Source organism: Tasmannia lanceolata, unplaced genomic scaffold (assembly GCF_043159265.1).
Source record: "Tasmannia lanceolata isolate RefF3 unplaced genomic scaffold, GAP_Taslan_0.1 ptg000004l, whole genome shotgun sequence".
Taxonomy (NCBI): Eukaryota; Viridiplantae; Streptophyta; class Magnoliopsida; order Canellales; family Winteraceae; genus Tasmannia; species Tasmannia lanceolata.
Window position 1 is genome coordinate 829,879 of NW_027518681.1, and position 19,284 is coordinate 849,162.

Genomic DNA, 19,284 nt, shown 5'->3' on the forward strand with positions numbered 1-19,284 from the left:
GATCAAAACCCTCCGATTAACCTCTAAAAATCAGGTGTTAGGATCATCGTATGGAGATTTTTTGTGTGGAAAGGCTTACTTACATTGATGCCCATCAAATGAATGGTTTGGATATTGGAATAACGTGGGCCACAATGAATTTTCTAAGAAATATGTGTTATATGGTGTTTGTATGTAGGTGCACGTATTTTTTTTTTTTTTAAATAGAGTGGGCTCACCTTGTTCAAAGATCTCGAAATTATCTACATTGGATGATCCTAACTCTACGGTCTATAGAGATTTTCATGTGGAGGGTTAGGATCATCCGATTAAGATGATTTTTTTTTGTGCAAGATCTAGTAATATTGAGGCCCAATAACTGAATAATTTGGATCTTTGAACAAGGTGAGCTTCATTGTATTTTTCAAAACATATGCTCACCTACCAACGGACGCAATATACATGGAGGGCACCTATCATATGGCACCTACTTGCGACGGTAGTATAATGTGTATTTTTAAAAAACTTCATTGGGTCACTTGTTCGAAGATCCAAAGCTTTCATTTGTTGAACCTCGACGTAAATAGTCCGGTCTATTTCTACCCTCTGAAGTGTTAGTATCATCCTAGGGAGATGAATTTTGGGCAAGACCTATTTACGATATCAAGATGATTTTATAGGGTAGTATGCCATTAGTTGACCCTGGACATCAATATAATGTGCCTCAAAAATCATCTCTATGGTGATCCTAACTCTCCTGAATAAATCTCTACGGGTAAGCTCCAGTTAAAATGATTTACATTTTATTCTGGGAAAACCAATTGACTTTGTAATTTTTCCTTGAATGAGAGGTGGTCTGTTGATATTCCAAAACAAAGGGAAATGTTATCAGCACAATCTTATTTTGATATTTGCACAAACCCAGCTGTCTTTTCCTCTTTAATTGGCTTGTGAGAACTTTCTGGGAAATTTAATAACCTTTTGACAGCTACTTTAAACCGCAAAAGACAAGATGGGTTAGCTAAAATATCAAAATATGGTTGTGCAGTTTAACTTTAACCTGGATTTATCGAAGATAAATTAGTAACGAACTCAAGAATTTGGACCTACAAGACTCAAGAATTTGGTCATATAAGACATTGGTTGAGAGACAAAGACTGCCATCAAAAGTGCAGAATCAGGAAAACGACGTGTGGAACGGCACGCAACTCGGAGGAAAGCTAAATCCACTTCTTATACTTTAATATTTTTTGTGCTATTTTTTGTACGGCTAAGATCACTTTCTTGTTCTGGGATTTTAAAGTTTTTGATCCGACTTCAATTTTTCAATAGAGACCTACCATGTATAGTTTTGGGTTGTGCAGAGAAATGAGGGCGAAAGCTCAGAGCACTGCTTTGAGATGGCTCACTTCCTCATTCAATCATTCAAGGTATGTGGTATTTCTATTGGGTTCATAATCTTACTGGTTTTCCATTGATGGGTTTGGTTAAGATCAGTTGATATGGTTTCATTATATTTTTTAATGCTATGTTTGTTGGGTTTTCTTTATTGGTTGAGAAATTTCATTGATTATATTGATGGGTTTTGTCAGTATCAGTTGATATGGTTTAATATATTTTTGGACCTATCACCTATGATTGTTGGGTTTTCTTTAGTGGTTGAGAAATCTCATTGATTTTATTGATGGGTTTTGTCAGTATCAGTTGAATTGATTTTTTTCTGGTGCCTTTTTTCCCCTGTTAGTCATTGTTCAATATATTTTTAGACTCTATGATTGTTGGGTTTTCTTTAGTGGTTGAGAAATTTCATTGATTTTATTGATGGGTTTTGTCAGTATCAGTTGAATTGATTTTTTTCTGGTGCCTTTTTTCCCCTGTTGGGTTCATAGTCATTGTTCAATATATTTTTAGACTCTATGATTGTTGGGTTTTCTTTATTGGTTGAGAAATTCCATTGATTATATTAATGGGTTTTGTCAGTATCAGTTGAGTTGATTTTTTTGTGGTTCCTTTTTTAAAATTATTTCCTTTTTGTTTATGCTGGTTGAAGTTCATTGGTTTTAGATTGATGGTGACTCTACGATCTCTAGGAACGATTTTCTATTTTTGAAATGGTGAACTTATCGGGAATTCAGTATTAAAAATTGCAAGCCTTCATACGTGACTGGGTTCTTTTCAGTGGATTTTTTATGATCTGATTAACTGAATATTTTTTGTCTATTCTGTTCTTTATTCTTTAGGAGTTTGATTCAAGGGGTCGGATGATAGGAGTACTTTATTGACGTTGTGTTCTTGCTTGAATGAGTGGTTCATGAATGTTGGTTGTGCCGCTTGCATATTAACATTTGCTGAATACAGAGATTGTTGTGTTTGATTGCTAAACAACTTGAAACTTCTTTTTTGTTTTTTCTGTCTGTTTGTTATTCTTTAGGAGTTTGACTCAAGATAGTACTTTATTGACCTTCTGTTCTTGCTTGAATAAGCAGTTCATTAATGTTGGTTGTTTCACATGAGTAGTTTGTTAATGTTGGACGTTTCACAGTTTCTTACTGAATACAGCTATTGTGGTTTTTTTTAAATTGAGGAACAACTTGAAATTTCTTGTTTGTCTTCAATGATTTTGATTATTTAATTACCGGTGAGATTCAGAAGCTTACATGGATTTGCTGCTCACTAATCTTTTTAAGCTTTGCTTAATGAGTGTTACAATCAATCTAGAAAGGTTAAAATATTTGATTAGCCACGTTCTTTCATTTTCAGTGCAATGTTGAGGTGTTCTTTTATATGTAACGAGATAACAGAGGTAAATGAATAGTAGTACTACACAAATATAGCATAATAAGAAATCAAATATTTTCTACTGCTGTAAGTGATGACCCTTGACACTAAGGTAGAATGTCATGTTGATATCACCTCAACATTGTCATCGACAAGAAGTTCGTGGCATTACTGTGCAGCTCATATGGGCCACGATATGAAAATTGCAAGAACTTGAATCAATGAAATAGATATTACTCTTTGCATTATGTTCTATGCACCCCACCTTTTCTTTTTCTTTGTTTCTGTAGTTTGACAAGTGTCAACCAAAATTTTTAATAAAGAGAGACAGAACTACAAAGAAGGGCAGAGCTTGCCCAGTGCTTAAAGTGTCTCTATCAACTCCTTCAGTGAGTGAGATGGCCATCTTGTTAGCCTCATGCAAACATGCCTATGAGTTAAGTATGAGTTTTTTAGTTGTACTTCCAGTGTACAAATGAGGAAATGAGTTGCTATGTGGATCGTCCATTTGCTTTTGTTTAAAAGTGTTGAAATTAGGGAGACTCACATCCAAATCCAAAGTTTTCTTAGATGTTAGGCTATTTGGGGGTGCAACTGTGGAGGAGGCTCTCTCTACAGCATGGAACTCACCCGGAGCTCTGTTACTGGTATTTAGCACGTCACGGTTTTGTCTGGTGCCTTTGCCCATTTATGGGTAAATTGTGTTTCCAACGCGAGGGCTCTCTGATGGACTTCTTCAATCGTCCATACAGTGTTAAGATTCAGGATAACCTGATTGGACTATTGCATGCATCCAATGTACCTTGCCACCACATGCCTTGTACTTTCTAAGATATCATTCCAAGAAATTAATTGATAAAATTTCTCAATTTAATCATCAATCAAACCATTCCCCTACCGCAGGTTTTGCAGCCTTTGATAAAGGGTTTGGGTATAGTTGAAAGGTAGAAAAGTCTCCCTTGCCTTCTTTTTCACTTTCTCCCAACTCTGAAGCCTTTGGTTACCCTGTCAAACCCTAGTTTGTTCCATCCGCATCTACCATTTTACTTTCTACTTTATCATTACCCCAAATCATGTTCTTTTCAAGGATCTACAGATAGATAAGCTTCTTGCTAGAGGTATAGTTTGCTGCAACTTCTATTTCCTGATGGTTTTCTTTGCTTTGCCATCTTCACAGCTGTCTTCTTCCACTTAATGGTCATCTCCGTGTTCTGGCGACATCATTGTTTAACCCATAGAAATGATGATGCCTTATGATATATAGTTCCCAAGTCAATGTGCAATAAGTCTCCCGGATCTCAAATTTATCCTTGTTGTCAACTTGGAAAACATTGTGAATTTCATTTGTCCTCTAATAATAATATTACGACTTCTTTTCTATTGTAGCTTGTTCACTCTGATGTTTTCATGCACCCGTTTCTTCTTGTTTTGGTTCACGTTTTTATGTTATCATTGTAGATGATCACTCATGCAATACTTGGATTTATTTTCACATAACAAGTCCCATGTCTTTCCTAGTTTCTATAACCTTCGTACTGTACATTATAGTGCTCGTATCTCTTATCTGCATAGAGATAGAAGCAGTGAGTACACCTCTCAGGTGTTTAGACTTTTTCCTTTCCTGTGGCATCTATTTTGTCTCATGTACACACTCCGTCACAAAATGGAGTGTTGATGATCTTTCATCCAGGAGCACTTAGGAATTTGTTAGTCAGCCATTAGAGTTCCTTGAATAAAAAAATTAATGATAATATCACGCCTACGATGAGAACAAAAACCTCCTTAAGAACTGTTAAAGTATAAAAGAATAAATAATGCCTTCTCCAACAGCTTAAGCTTTTGGAGTAACTGTGACATGGTATCAGAGCAAAGGTGCTGAGTTCAAACCTCCTTGATGTTAAAATTCCACATGCAATGGTCAACCCAAAAGTGGGGCTTCATGTGCCACGTGTAGGCCAACCCAAAGACAGAGGGGCCACGCGTGAAGGGAAAGTGTTAAAGTATAAAAGAATAAATAACGCCTTCTCCAACAGCTTAAGCTTTTGGAGTAACCTGTAGTTTGTCATGAACTATAGATGGGTATGAGATGCACCAATGGCGGACTCAACGGCTGCGGTATTGATCGAGTATCACTCAAGACCATCACTTGGGCCAAAAATAGAGTAACTTCCAATGGAGGATTTCTACTGTGTCACTAAAATCCTTGGTCTATACATGGAAAGAAGGCCTATTTATTGAGTTATATGAGATTCAAGCTTCCCATTTCTGTATGTGGGGCAATGCTGTTCTAAATTTCTAAGTGTGTATGTGGTGTCTTTATCTTTGGTTTATAAATGAAAATTTCCAATTATGTCGGAATAAGTAATACCCCGTTAATGTAAAAAATTTTAAGTTTGAAATGTGAGAAATGTTCTGTAATTTCTTACCATTCATGTTAGATGTTGTACACTTTTGTTAGTTAAAAAATTTAAGTTTGAAATGTGGGAAATGTTATGTAATTTCTGACCATTCATGTTAGACGTTGCACACTCCTGTTAGTTCTCCCATTGATGCTCTATTTTGGCAATTTTTTAAATGCTTTTTAGGTCGTTATATTCGCTGCCTTTTGCTACCATAGCTGTTCAAGACATGTCAGGCTCTCAGCCTGTAGAGGTATGCAACTTGGGTAAGTGTTTCTGCTATTTCAGTGTCATGCATTATATATATTTCTCATATCCGTGGTTTTCAGTGATTGTAGTACGATTGTTCTTTTTTTTTTTTCCATTTTATGCTAGCTAGCCCATAGATGACCATTGGTCTTTATTTTCCTAAGGAAAACGCAACAACAACAAAGAGGGGTGCATGCTTCCCTTATCTTTCTCCATATTATTTGTTGCTTATTATTTTTGTATATCAATGGATATTTGTTAGATAGTAGTTCATTTGGAAGCTTGGCCTCTATGACCATTATTTCTTATTATACCTTCACAATATGTATGCAATTAATTTCTAGGGTCATGGACAATGGGGCTTAGTCCATGCTAACAATGGAGGAGAGAGGAGAGAGGAGAGAGCAGAGAGAAAATATGATGGCTGAAAATAAGTCTAAATTTGAACCCTCAAATGGGTATATTATTACTTAACCCTTCTAACACTACCCCTCAAACTGGAGTGTATATATCATACAACCCCAACTTGTTACAAATATTACTCAACTTAGACTTTCCCAATGTTTTGGTAAACATATCAGCCAATTGATCTCCATATAGGGTTAAAACGGTAATATTTCTCCTTTTTGGAGTTTCTCACAAATGACATGACAATCCACTTCAATATGCTTAGTCCTCTCAAGAAAGCTTGGATTTGAGGCGATATGATTAGCTGCTCTATTATCACAATACAATGACACGAAAGATGAGGAAGAAACATGACAAAATAGATATCAACCAAGTCAACTCCCCACAAGTATGAGCCATCGCTCTATATTTTGGCTCCACACTTGATCTAGCCACAACATCTTGTTTCATACTCCACCACGATACTAAATTTCCTCCAACAAAGTTACAATATCTTGTAGTTGACCTCCTATTTGCTGGAGATCTTGCCAATATGCACCAGTGAATCCCTCCAACTTCACATAATTATGTTTTATAAAGAATAACCCTTTCCGAGGAGCACTCGTCAAGTATTTAACTATCTGAAGAACTGCTTTCTAATGAGAGGTTTGCTGAGAACTCCTAAACTGGCGCAAAGGAGATATCAGGATGAGTCACAGTCAAGTAGATCAACTTGCCAATTAATCTCATATACTTTCATGCCTCTTCCAACAACTCCCCCTCCCCCCTGATCTGGATAGAGCTTCACATTGGGATCCATTGTACCTCAGCAGATTTCTCTCCGAAGGATTTTGTCTCCTCTAAGATCCTTGGTGTAGAACTCTGTATGAAGAAATTCTTTCAGCTTTTGTATGACTGTCCGGTTATTTCCGGTATTTAGAGCGTGTTGAATTCTATTTTTTCTCATGTATATACTAGCTCTCCTATATCAAGTAATAACATAATTGGCATGCCCATGCTTGTCCTTATGATTATTCGTGTACTACGTCATGGTGCTTGCTAATGTTGGCTGATTACTCAATTTGAAGAAGCTAAATTATAAATTTGTTGTGAGGAATGCACCATTAATGATTCTATGTTGTCATCTACAGTCATACAACAAATAATATACACGAGATGGTGGTTTATTCAGTGCAGGGAAAGTGGGAGGGATCCTCTAGTTGGAATTGGATTGTGGATCCCTTGAATGGTGAACCTTTCATTAAAGTCGCTGATGTGCAAGAAACAGGGATAAAGGTATATAACCCTGCATATACTTATATTCGTCTACTTTTCTTCTCCAAATGGATCTATTCTGTTTCTTAGGTATGCAAAAAGATGGTTTGGAAACAAAGTTCTCAACTTGGTCCTTTAGACTGCTTTATGTGGAAGCCTACATTGACTGACAACAGTTAATAGATGCCTGGCAATCATAAACAATATCCAACAACAGTAAATAGTAGCCCAATAATCATGAACAAGTATGTGCCATTCAATTAAAAAAAAAATCATAAACAAGTATTTGACAACAATAAACAGCAGATTTCAGCCGGGACCGACACCGAAACTGACATTTAAAACCTTGCAAATATCTGATAACAGTAGTATAATCCCAACAACAGCTAACTGACAATAGATTCTTCTGTGAATAACATAAATAAACAGTCAATCAATATTTTGACTAACCACATCACCAATTGAATAAATATAAAAGTAATGTCTCAGAATTACTTAAAGGGAAATTGGTCACCATTACATTCCATAGATCTCATGTGAAGGTACAATTACCACTAAAATAAAATGAGAGCAACAAATGCTTGTGAATGCTCTATTATTCATGGAATAATAACAATACAATGTCCCAAGCAGTGAATAGAAACTTGTCTTGAAATCAGATCTGAAGCAAATATCAAATATACTTAGAAAATTCATTATCAGCTCCAAACTAATCAATAAATGAAGGAAACTTCTGTGAATCTTCCCACACAAAGAGAGTAGTGGGATCTCACTAATGCAGGGATGTCAACCAAGAATTAGTCAAAGTGTTTCTTGGATCTCCCCGGAATGTTAACCAAATGAAGATAATCAATAATGCTGTGCTAACTGAGTTTTGGGTGTTCTATATATAATATCCATAAATCCCACAAAAATAATAAAATGCTGATCACTAATTTGCTGCCTGCGATGGGCCCCATCCCAAAGCTTATGCGAAAAGAATTCCACAATGTGAAATAATCTCCCCACTTTAAAGAAATCCAGCACAAATGTAAAAGTGTGGGCCCGCTTCTTGTCCAACATGAAACTGCCATAGCATATGGACCCCACTGATCCACAACTAAAATTGGGACATTACAAAGCCTGAATCTATGTGTGATTTAGTTGCCTTTCCAGTTCTTATTTAAAGCTGGAACAGTTCCCAAAAGGACAGATAATAAGAGCTATTTGTATGATGCTTTTTTACCTCCGGAAACTTCACTCTAATCTGTTGGCATGTTTGTTTATGCAGCCATTTGTGGAAAGCTTGTCGAAGTGCCCAAAATATGGCCTTCACAATCCGCTTAGGAATCAAGAGAGGTTTGGACTTTCTTACTCCCTAAACATTGTTCACTTTGTTGTTCGCAACCCAAAACTAAAGGGCTCGGAATAGTTACACATTTATTAGTGTTAGAAGTGTATATGCGCCTAAGGGAAAGATGGTCTTTGTACTTTGTTCTCTTTTATATAATTACATAAGTGAGGGGGAGCTAATCTCCAACTCACTAATTCTCTCATCTCTTCTCCCTTCTTCTCTTCTAACATGGTATCAGAGCCCTAGGGTTGTGGTGCCCTAGGGACCTCCAGTCCTCCACCTCCACACCATCTCTCTTTCTCCTCCCTCACGCTGTCCGCCACCTCTTCTCCTCCCTCACATCTCTCTTTCTTCTCCTTCACGCTGTCCGCCACCTCCTTCCCTTCCCTTCTGCCACCTCTATTCCCTAAAAGACCCCCCAAAACCCTCGCGCCTCTGCCTTCCTCTCCAGATATTGTACCTTTGTTGGGGGTAACCAAGTGTCATGGCGAAGCAAGTAATAGGACATAGTTTCAAAGTCAAGAGCAGAAACAGGATATCAAGCCATGTCACATACGAGTGGAGAGCTTATCTGGTTGCGCTTCCTCCTATCCGAGATGGTTTCTCCTCATCATTCCCAGCTCATCTTTTTTGTGACAATAAGGCTGCTATTCACATTGCTACCAATCCTGTTTTTCGTGAGAGAACCAAGCACATAGAAGTAGACTGTCACTTCATACGTCAGAGAATACAAAAGGGCGAGATCTGTGTTTCCTTCACTTGATCAGTGGATCAACTAGCTGATGTTTTTACCAAGTCTTTGAGTAAAGCTAAGCTAAATGATATTTGTAACAAGCTAGGAATATATGATATCTACATTCCAGTGAAGGGGAGTTTTAGAAGTGTATATTCGCCTAAGGGCAAGATGGTCTTTGTACTATGTTCTCTTTTATATAAATATATAAGTGAGGGAGAGCTAATCTCCAAGTCACTAATTCTCTCATTCTGTTCTCCCTTCTTCTCTTCTAACAATTAGTATATGGAAATCTTCGAGTAGTACTAGTATGATATGACTAACAGTGTGATAATTGAAGACATAATCCTCCAGCTCTTATATACATATGTCTACATGACTGCTGTGATATGCTCGTTCCAAGCGAACATTTATCAACTTGACTTAGGCTGCATGGACTTGTTAATTTTTAGTGCTATCTCTCTTTCTGTTTCCATGCAATGAGCTGCTAAAATTTTTGTTTCAAGTGTTACATTATTTTTGGGACTCAGTTGCCTACCAATTTACCCTTTAAAAATTTTGTTCCTTTAATATAGTTTCTTGTTAGGTAGGTCTCCTAATCCGACAATCTCAGATCTGGTTTCCTCATATTGGTCAGATCATGAAGGATGTTCCTGAATCGGCAGTATCCTCATTAATGTATGAGGAGTCATCTTCTTTTGTTGAAGATGATAAGGACTCATCTAGGCTGATATGGACTTCATAAACAACCTCATCGTCTGGTGAAATTTCATATCCCCAACAATGTTCTAATTCTTGTTCCTTACAAAGTTTAGCGACTTTGGTTGCTTGGCTGCCTCTTTGTTGTGGACATTCATTGGCATAATGTCCCTCTTTATGCCAACACTTGCACTTTCATGGTGGTTTCCCCATTGGACATGGTAATCTCTTTTGGTAATCTTGGGTCATTTTTCATCTAAGATATCTTCTCAATGTTTATTGGTTTCTTTCCTCTGTACTTTTTTCCAATGGGCCCTCCATTTGTTTCTCCTATTATTCTTATAGGATGATTTTTTACCACGAGGCTTCTTATTATCGCCAACGTTTGAAATTTCGGTTTTGGTTTTGGACCCAACCGAAATCGATTTATTTTTCTTAAATTTCGGTCACATTTTGGCCGAAAAATCAAACCCAAAATCCAAAATTTTACAATTTCAGTCCAAACCGAAATTTAAAACCATGATTATCGCACCCATAACCTCCTGGGTTGCCATGAACTGAGCAGCATATGTCGGGACTGATGTTGTGTTTTTTCACTTTTCTTTTTTCGGTAGGAAAGCTGGGATCGAACCTGCGACCTTAAGGTTGAGAAACAAAGTCTCAATCACTAAGCTACAGGCCCAATCCCCTTTTTTTCACTTTCATTATAGCTTTGGCATTTAGGCAATATTTTCCTATTGCAATTTTTACCGCCTGGATTCTTCCTCCGAGAGAATCAACTATCTCATTATTCTCCATGAGTAATCTTAAGTATTGGTTAATCATCACCGTGCCCTATGACTACTGTGTCTTATTACCCTGTCCTATTACTTGGTATGAAAGACCCAATTCTAAAGAAGAATATATGATTGGATATGGCTTAGGAAGCTTTAGTGATATAAAAAACTTTGTTCCCCGGTACTATTTCACTATCTGGGTCCCATCTATATGCTGGATTTGTTGTGATCTCTTCTCTTGGTGTTATCCTAGCAGATGTGATATTCTCGGGGGCTGCTTCTTCGATATTTTTTATTTGTATCCCTTTGGTAATGGGAAATGATTTCTTCCACAAAGCTCATTGCCTCTCTGGTTAATTTTCACTAGGTTTTTGTGAACAGAGTAAGCACCTAATACATGTGGTTGAAGAATTTTGTAAAAATGGAATATTCTTATCAGAAAAGAATACAATATTAGAACAAACTAATATCGAGTTCCTACGATTATCAATAATCCAAGGGAAAATAAGTCTTCAACCACATCCTAAAAAAGGTCCATAATTTTCCGGATGAAATCAATGACGTAAAAATGCTACATATGTTGAGAGAAAAGAGTGAAGAGAAAGAGTGATTTAGAAATGGCTCCCCCTCACTAGTGTATTTATATAAGGAGAGAAACAATACAATGACTAAATTGACTAAGTTGCCCTTAGGCGCACACACTTCTAACAACCCCCACTCAAGCTGGAATGTATATGTCACGCATTCCTAACTTATTACAAATATCATTTAGTTTGGCTCTACTCCAAGGAAGGTGGGTAAGGGCGGGTGGAGTTTGAGGAAAGGAAGATACTGCGGCGAGAATGGGGGTGGCTGGTGAGGGGTCTGGTGGTGAAAAGGAGGCGGCGGAAGGGGTTTGGTGGTGAAAAGGAGGGGGCGTGAGGGTCCGGGGATGTGAGGAGGGAGACGGAAGGGGTTTGGGTTGCGTGGAGAGTGGTAGAGCAGCAAGGGAGGGGTGGAGAGTTGCGAGGGAGCAGCGAGAGTGGTGGAGAGTGGTGGAGCAACGAGAGGTGGGTGAGGCGAGAGAGAGAGAGAGAGAGAGAGAGAGAGAGAGAGAGAGAGAGAGAGAGAGAGAGAGAGAGAGAGAGAGAGAGAGAGAGAGGTGAGCGGGGGAGAGTGGTGGAGGAAGAAGAGGAAGAAGAGGAAGAAGAGAGAACAATGGTGGTCCCTAAGGAGCCAAGGAGGGAGGGGTCTGGTGGTGGAAAGGAGGGGGCGTGAGGGTCCAGGATGCGAGGAGGGAGGCGGAAGGGTTTGGGTTGGTGGAGAGAGAGAGAGAGAGAGAGAGAGAGAGAGAGAGAGAGAGAGGAAGAAGAGAACAATGGTGGTCCCTAGGGAGCCAAGCCCTAGGGCTTTGATACCATTTTAGAGAAGAAAATGAGGAGAAGAAAATGAGTGAGTTGGAGATGACTCCCCCTCACTTACGTATTTATATAAAAAAGAGAAGAGTACAACGACTAATGTTGGAATATGTAACATGCCTAAGGGCATAGTGGTCTTTGTACTTTTCCTCTTAATATAAATACATAAGTGAGGGGGAGACTACTCCTGCTCACTCTCTTCTTCTCTCATTCTCTCCTCTAACATGGTATTAGAGCCCTAGGGTTCTCTTCCCCTAGGGACCACCATTGTCACCCCTCTCCCTCTCTTTCTCACCCCACGACCTCAATCCTGACCCTAGCCTACCCCACACTCCTTCTCTCTCCTTCCCCCCTTCTCGCGACACCCCAAACCCCCTTTCAACCCCCGTGACACCCCCTACGCCCCAGCCCCCCGCAACACCCCCCCTTTTCGCCCCACTAGCCCCCCCGCAGCATACTCTCCCTCCTCCTAGCCCCCCGCGGCACACCCTCGCCCCCTCTTTCCCCCGGCGGCAACCTTCCCCTCCTCTCCGCCACCCCCCTTTCTTGAAATCCTCCCCCCCTTCACGGCTTTCGAAACCCCATCCCCCACGCCTTTTTTTGAAACCCTGAAAAAAAAAAAAACCGTAACCCTACATGGTCTAAATCCTATCCTACCCCTTCCTCTCCTTGTTTGCAGCTTCGATCACTTCGTCTGTATGTCTTCCTTGCCCCTCTCTCTCTTTCGGAGCTGCGATATGATCTTTGGCCCCATCTAGTTTTCCAGTCTTGTCTTGTTTCTTAGCCGTTTGTTGTGGTTGTTGTCCTCTCTCTATCTTTGTCTTCATGGATACCCCCGTCATTGAGGATCCTACCATCGGCACGACCTATGGGGTCCGTGCAACACAACCACACTCGTCTCTTCCATCTTCTAGTTATTCTTCTCCCGTAGAGGGTTCATTCTCATAGATGACTACTCTTAACTTGGATGGGACCAATTACTTGTCATGGAAAGTCACTGTCGAGAGATATCTCCTTGCTCGCGGCAAGGTTAGCCTTATTCATCATGATCCTCCCCTCTCTACTGACCCTACCTATGCTCGGTGGGAGCAGGAGGATGCGCTGATTCGTACACTTCTTTGGCAGAGTATGACTCCGTCCATAGCTGCCACGATGATACTTCTTCGTACATCGAAGCAGATCTGGGATCATACCTCACTTCTCTACTCTGGGGTCGACAATCTCACACGCATCTGTGCTGCATATTTAGAGCAGATGCATTTCCACCATGGTGATCTGTTTCTTGCTGCACATTATTGCCAGTTCGTCTCCGTTTGCCAGCAGCAACTTTATTTCTTTATGCCCCTCACTTCTTACATTACCGTTCTTACCCGCCAACGGGATCAACTCCGTGTTGTCCACTATCTTGACAGTCTAGGTTATGAGTTCGTTCATCTACGCCACAGATCATTGGTTCTTCCCACATCGAAGGAACGCGTCGTAACAATTCATTAACCTCCAGAAGGGTACACCAAAACTTTATATTTATAGTCCAAAAATACCTTAAATCCATTGTTATTCATAACCATTGGCGAAAGATCAATTTCACCCTTCAGATCAACCTAAATTAAACAAAACTTCTATTTTAGAGGAGCCCAAAATAAAAATAGACAATATATTGCATGTTGCTGTCTTAAAAATACTTTTCAAGTTTTCTCTACATAGGGCCCACCAAAACCTACTTAAACTTTATCCGAAAATTAATTAAAAATACTAACATCTGTATAAATTATTATAACTATGTTGGCCAATTTTTCGTGACTATTGAAGTCATGTAAGGCCCACATGGACATTAGCATGACGTTTCAGACACTTTCTTGACATCTCGAAAACTATTTATGAAATGATTTTTGCGTTCTCTTCAATCCATAATTTATTAGTAGTTAAGGCCACTGCATCAATCATAGAGCTTCTTCTACAATCAAAATGCAATTTCAGATGACCTGGGTAGGCTTGCATTGCCCATCCAGAAATCCCGTGATCTCCAAAATATCTCTACAAACTTCTTATCCAAGAAAGTGTCTTTTCTTGTCTTTTTTAGAAGCCCATCCCATAGTTACCCTAAACTTTCTGTTTGGTAGGGCTTATAGGAGCGAATACTTGGGTGTATAGTAACTTTGTGCTACTTTTGTATACAGAAACTCTTGCACCTATCACTTTGGTGCTTGCATATTCCGGCGTCTCAAAAGATGCCTAATCTATGTTTTGTCAAATTGTAATATGACTATGAAAATGTCTGAAAATAAACAATTTCGGGTTTGAGCTTTAAGATGAGTTAAATGTGTTCTTTCACTATTTCCCTTTGATCTAGTCACTGTAATCTTATCAAGAGAGACCCACCTTTAGCCTTTTGGATCCTATGGAGAGAGCCTCCTAGGAAGCTAATGATTGGGTACTTGAGCATTTTTTGGGAGACTTCTGGTTACCATTTGTATATTCTCAAGAGGCCACAATTAGCTTTGTTTAGTCTTGAGGTGACACCCATACTTATTTGCACTGAACATAACGTTCATCCTTAGGTTTCGATTGAATATTTTTCAATAATCCTATAAGTATTTAAACAAAATTTAGTCTTGAGGTGACACCCATACTTATTCAGTTATTTGCACTGAACATAATGTTCATCCTTAGGTTTTGAATCTTTTGATTGAATATTTTCCAATAATTCTGTAAGTATTTAAACAAAAATTTGGTGTTTACAGTCTATACATAGAAGCAACCTTGGAGTTGTATCATTAGAGTGATTATGATTCTATTTTTACTCGAGTTTATATATCTTCATCTTTTAAGTGGCATTTTAGTAATGTGGTAAGAATTTATACACTCAAGTCTTTACTCAGAGAATTATATTTCTCAGATATCTTATGTTTGGGGACATAACTGCGAAGGCTGCTCATATGCTCGCTCAACCAGAGGTAAAGAGAAAGATATTTCTTAGTTTTATTTTCATTGTTAACTGTCTAGATGGGCATCTATCCATGTGCATGCATGTATGCATAGATACATGTGCTTAATTTGCATTGAAGCATGATTTGCTCTTGTCCATAGTTTGTTATGCTTTGGCATTCATACATGACTTTCAGGTTTCAGATTTCTTTACAAGGCTAATACAAAGGGTTTGTCCAAAGAGTTATAAGCAGGCCCTTGGTGAGGTCTATGTTTCACGGAAATTCTTAGAGAATTTCTCTGGGGACCAGGTATATAACTGTTCAGCACTAATCTATCACTGCTGGAAGGTTAGGCTTTTCTTTCTTGTTCTTAAACTTGCATGATATAATTTTTATATTATTTCTTTCATTAGCTAGTTCTTCTATACGCTTGAACCTTGTCCGAAGAACTCTTTAATTAACCTATTTATTAATAGTTATGTCTTCGTGATTGTTTAGTGCTGTGATTCTAGTTTTTTCATCCGAAATAATTCTTCCACATCTAAATCTGAACATTACCTCGTCCTTTTCGTGAAATTCTAAGAAGACTCTCCTTATTTAGATTTGAACAAAATAGTTATCAAATAAAATTTTAAAACCTTTTGTGCTTAGATGGTAGCCTTCCACTTCCTTAATTGGCCCTTCTAGGGTCTGGATTTCTCCTAAGCTTAGAGTTCCTTAAATAATAATTTATTTAACATAAATTCAAGGTTTTACATTTCGGTTTTGGTCGGCATGGAAACGGAAACATTTCGGTTTCGATAGAAATCTTGTAAAATCATCGAAAAGTATTGAAACATATGCAAATGATGAAATTTTAAGATGAAACTTTGGGAAACGCTAGAATAAGCACAAATACATACTTAGAAACCATCATATAAGCAAGAAAGCCATCCATAATGGCTTAATCACATCAAAAACCTAGTGACATGCATTGTCGCACATGTCTAGCACAATAAAATCAATAAAGAAGTACAATGTAATGGAGTATAAGGAAGTACAATGACTAGTCTCCCCTCTAAGGACACCAACTCTACGTTAATACCACATAGAGTTTTAATATATTATTGGTAGCATGCCAATCTCACATCGTATGCATAAGATACTATTACTTTGTTGTGTAGTTCAATGATGTTGCCTACCAAATATCATTCTCTATGTTAATGATATGAAATGAAATGCAAATCATTACATATTTCCATTTTTTGTCGTTCCGACCATTTCAGTCGAATTTTGGGAATTTTGGTCACATTCCGAGAATTTTGATGTAAATAATGACGGGCAAGGGATTCATTGAGATTTCATTTCACTGCGTTGGAAACGGAAACATTTTGATTGTTTTTGGGGAAATTTAAAACAGTGCATAAATTATACCTTGTAAGTTATGTTAATGAAGTAAATAATAAAATAATATAGCTTATTTTGACTTATGACTTATAAGAGGCATAATTTAATGTCTAATAACTTTTTGTATAACAAAACAGAAGCTAATTAGATTTATAACTAAATAGCATGTATGATGTACATAATAGTAATAAGTTATATTTTGTAATAAACCTGAATAATTTAAATAATTTTATTATTGGCTTCCATAGAGAAATGTGAATAATTTTAGTAAAAGGTAGGGGGAGGCGGGGCAACCTGACAATTAGGTTTAGGGCTTAGGTTTCTTAAACAAGCTTGTATTCCCAAACACCCTAAAACCTTTATCCTAGCGAAACAAATGTTCACGAAGAAGAGGGGGAAAAGATGCTTACTGGAATGAAGATTGCCAAGGAGAAGATGCTTCAAAATCAATAAAGAAGGAGGGGGAGGGGCAGCCTGACAATTAAGTTTAGGGCTTAGGGTTTCTAAAACAAGCGTGTATTCCCTAACGCCCTAAACCTTTATCCTAGCGAAACAAATCTTGACAAAGAAGAGAGGGAAAAGATGCTTACGGAGAAGATTCTTCGAAATCCTGAGGAACTTTAGCAAGAAATCGGTGATCCCATGATGAAGAAAGAGTAGGAAATATAAATCCAAGTGCCTAAACCAAGCAAATGATGCTGAATAGGGACTCAGTGGTTGGATTTGTGAATTGGTGGTCCTAAGAAGGTAGAATCTCTCAATTTGATCCTCCTGTTTTTTCTTTTCAGAAGTGAGAACAAATGCGTAGAAATCACATTGGGAGTGTTGAGATTCTCATGGAAAAGGTTGAAAACCACTGAAAATCTCTCGCATTTCACAGGTTGAAGATGCATCCATATGGCCACCGTATACGCCAATGCATAATCGTACAGCCAATACAGTAGCCTTATTGGCCGATTTGACCGATATGAGAATGATACATCTGCAATATTTCCATATAGGCCAAGGGTATAACATGTGGTTCAACCTCCTGGTTGCCCTATTTATATTAATGAATGGAGTTGCAAATTACATGGACTAGAAACTCATACAAACTAATTAAGTTAACAGTTACGCTTACATAAAATAGCAGTAATGCCCTCGATGATAATGGACTATCTCCGGTTTCTGTTTTCTTCTCCTTTATTTATATGCATGGATCACGTCATTGAACTGATGAATCAGCTTTTTTGTTTGACGAGGTGAACTTTATTTGTGTTCTCATTGTCATTTATTTTTCTGTGTTTCTTTTTCCTTTCTGTCCTGACAGGTTCGTTTCCTAGCAAGGTCTTTTGGAGTTCCTGGAGATCATCTCGGCCAACAGACTCATGGTTTTCGTTGGCCATATGGTCCCGTAAGGCCGATACCCTGTAATAATCAATTCATCTAAATTCCAAATGTTGTGACAAGTACTATTTTGAAATATCTTTTAATTTATTCAGCTTAGAGTATGTTTGATGCCTTGCAAAATGCATGCTTACTTCCAATTGGTGTCATGTACCTTACAAATCAATTCATCTAAATTCCAAATGTTGTGACAAGTACTATTTTGAAATGTCTTTTAATTTATTCAGCATAAAATATGTTTGATGCCTTGCAAAATGCATGATTTTTTCCAATTGGTGTCATGTACCTTACAAATCTACAATGGTTGAACTGTAATTCTTGGTACATGTCAAAGAGAAAATTTCCATTGCTATGAATACTAACCTCATTAATGACTCAAATAGTGGGGAAGCGTATTCTCTGTTTTCATGACCTATGGAGATGATAGCAGAGGGAAAAAAGAATTGCCTAGAATTATCGAAAATCATCTTTTCAACTGATCAATAGGAACATTAGCCCACGTTTGAATGGCCCAAGAAGATGATCTCTACACTGAAGGATAACCTCTGCTTTGTGAACATGTCTGACCGTATGATGCTTAACTTTTCTTTATAAACAACTATAATTTTGTTAGATCAGAACACAAAGTCACATTACTTATAATTCCTTGAATTCCTTTTTTTCTATGAAGTTTCTTCTGTTTTGTTATCAAGTGAACAAATATTTAAATAAGTACATCAGTACATCCCACATGGTGTTCCCAATCCAAATACACATGTAACGCCAGAAATTGATGCATCAGTCTTATAGTGTGTGTCTGAATATGTGAGTTTCCTTATTCTTTATTTTCAAGAGAAGAGACTTACTGTATCTGATAACCTTTTAAGATGGAAATTCCATTTTTAGCCACTAGTTATCATCATTGACTCTCCTTGGATCCAAATCTTAGATGTACATTGCTTTGAAAGAGTCTATACCTGTTGGTTTCCTTTGGGGATTTCCCTAATGGGATTTGATATGAACATAACGAAAAAAATAAAATTGGACTCCTTACCCTTGTTAGGTAATCAAGATGAAGTTAAACCTATAATAATCAAGAATGAAAATTATGTTCCTGTAGTATGAACATGTTACCGGGAGCCTCGTGCACTGGGTCGCCCTTTTTTTAAGTATGAACATGTTATTGGAATCTCCTCAAGCTGATGCATATATATTTATCATGCCTAACATCCCCCAAAAGTGCATCTTTAAATACCATTTCAAACAAAAAGTGCATCTTTTAATAATCTCATTAGCCACTATATTTCAAAAATCTTTTCATCCATGGTTTTCAGTAGTGTTACCGAAGCCCTAGATCATCTTAGTGGAATAAGGAGATGAAAACAGAGTTTCATGCCTCTTTATAAGCAGGGAATGATATATGACATAAGACATCAGGTAATGTGAAATGTTCTTTTGGGTCATAAGTGTTAAGTGAATAGGTGTAAATATTAGATAGGGGTATTTGTATTTTCCTATGTGTGTTACACACACACACACTTATATATATAGAGAGAGAGCTGTTTGTGCGCTCAAGCGCCAAAAACACATGGGGCCCACAT

At 37.9% G+C, this 19,284-nt stretch overlaps 1 protein-coding gene across 7 annotated transcripts in view; it reads left to right on the forward strand.

Moving 5' to 3' along the window:
* The first annotated feature begins 1,118 nt into the window (after positions 1-1,118).
* Positions 1,119-19,284, forward strand: part of ALDH12A1 (aldehyde dehydrogenase 12A1) — a 32,952-nt gene continuing 14,786 nt past the window's right edge. The window contains exons 1-8 of one of the 7 annotated variants that reach the window (XM_077377588.1): positions 1,119-1,192; positions 1,342-1,409; positions 5,343-5,422; positions 6,944-7,088; positions 8,338-8,405; positions 14,902-14,959; positions 15,128-15,241; positions 17,628-17,711. In XM_077377588.1, the coding sequence (XP_077233703.1) occupies positions 1,380-1,409; positions 5,343-5,422; positions 6,944-7,088; positions 8,338-8,405; positions 14,902-14,959; positions 15,128-15,241; positions 17,628-17,711 (579 nt within the window). In that variant the 5' untranslated portion in view covers positions 1,119-1,192; positions 1,342-1,379. Of the gene's footprint in view, positions 1,410-5,342; positions 5,423-6,943; positions 7,089-8,337; positions 8,406-14,901; positions 14,960-15,127; positions 15,242-17,627; positions 17,712-19,284 lie in introns of all 7 variants that reach the window. The other 6 variants (XM_077377589.1, XM_077377590.1, XM_077377587.1 and 3 more) reach the window with 6 other exon arrangements.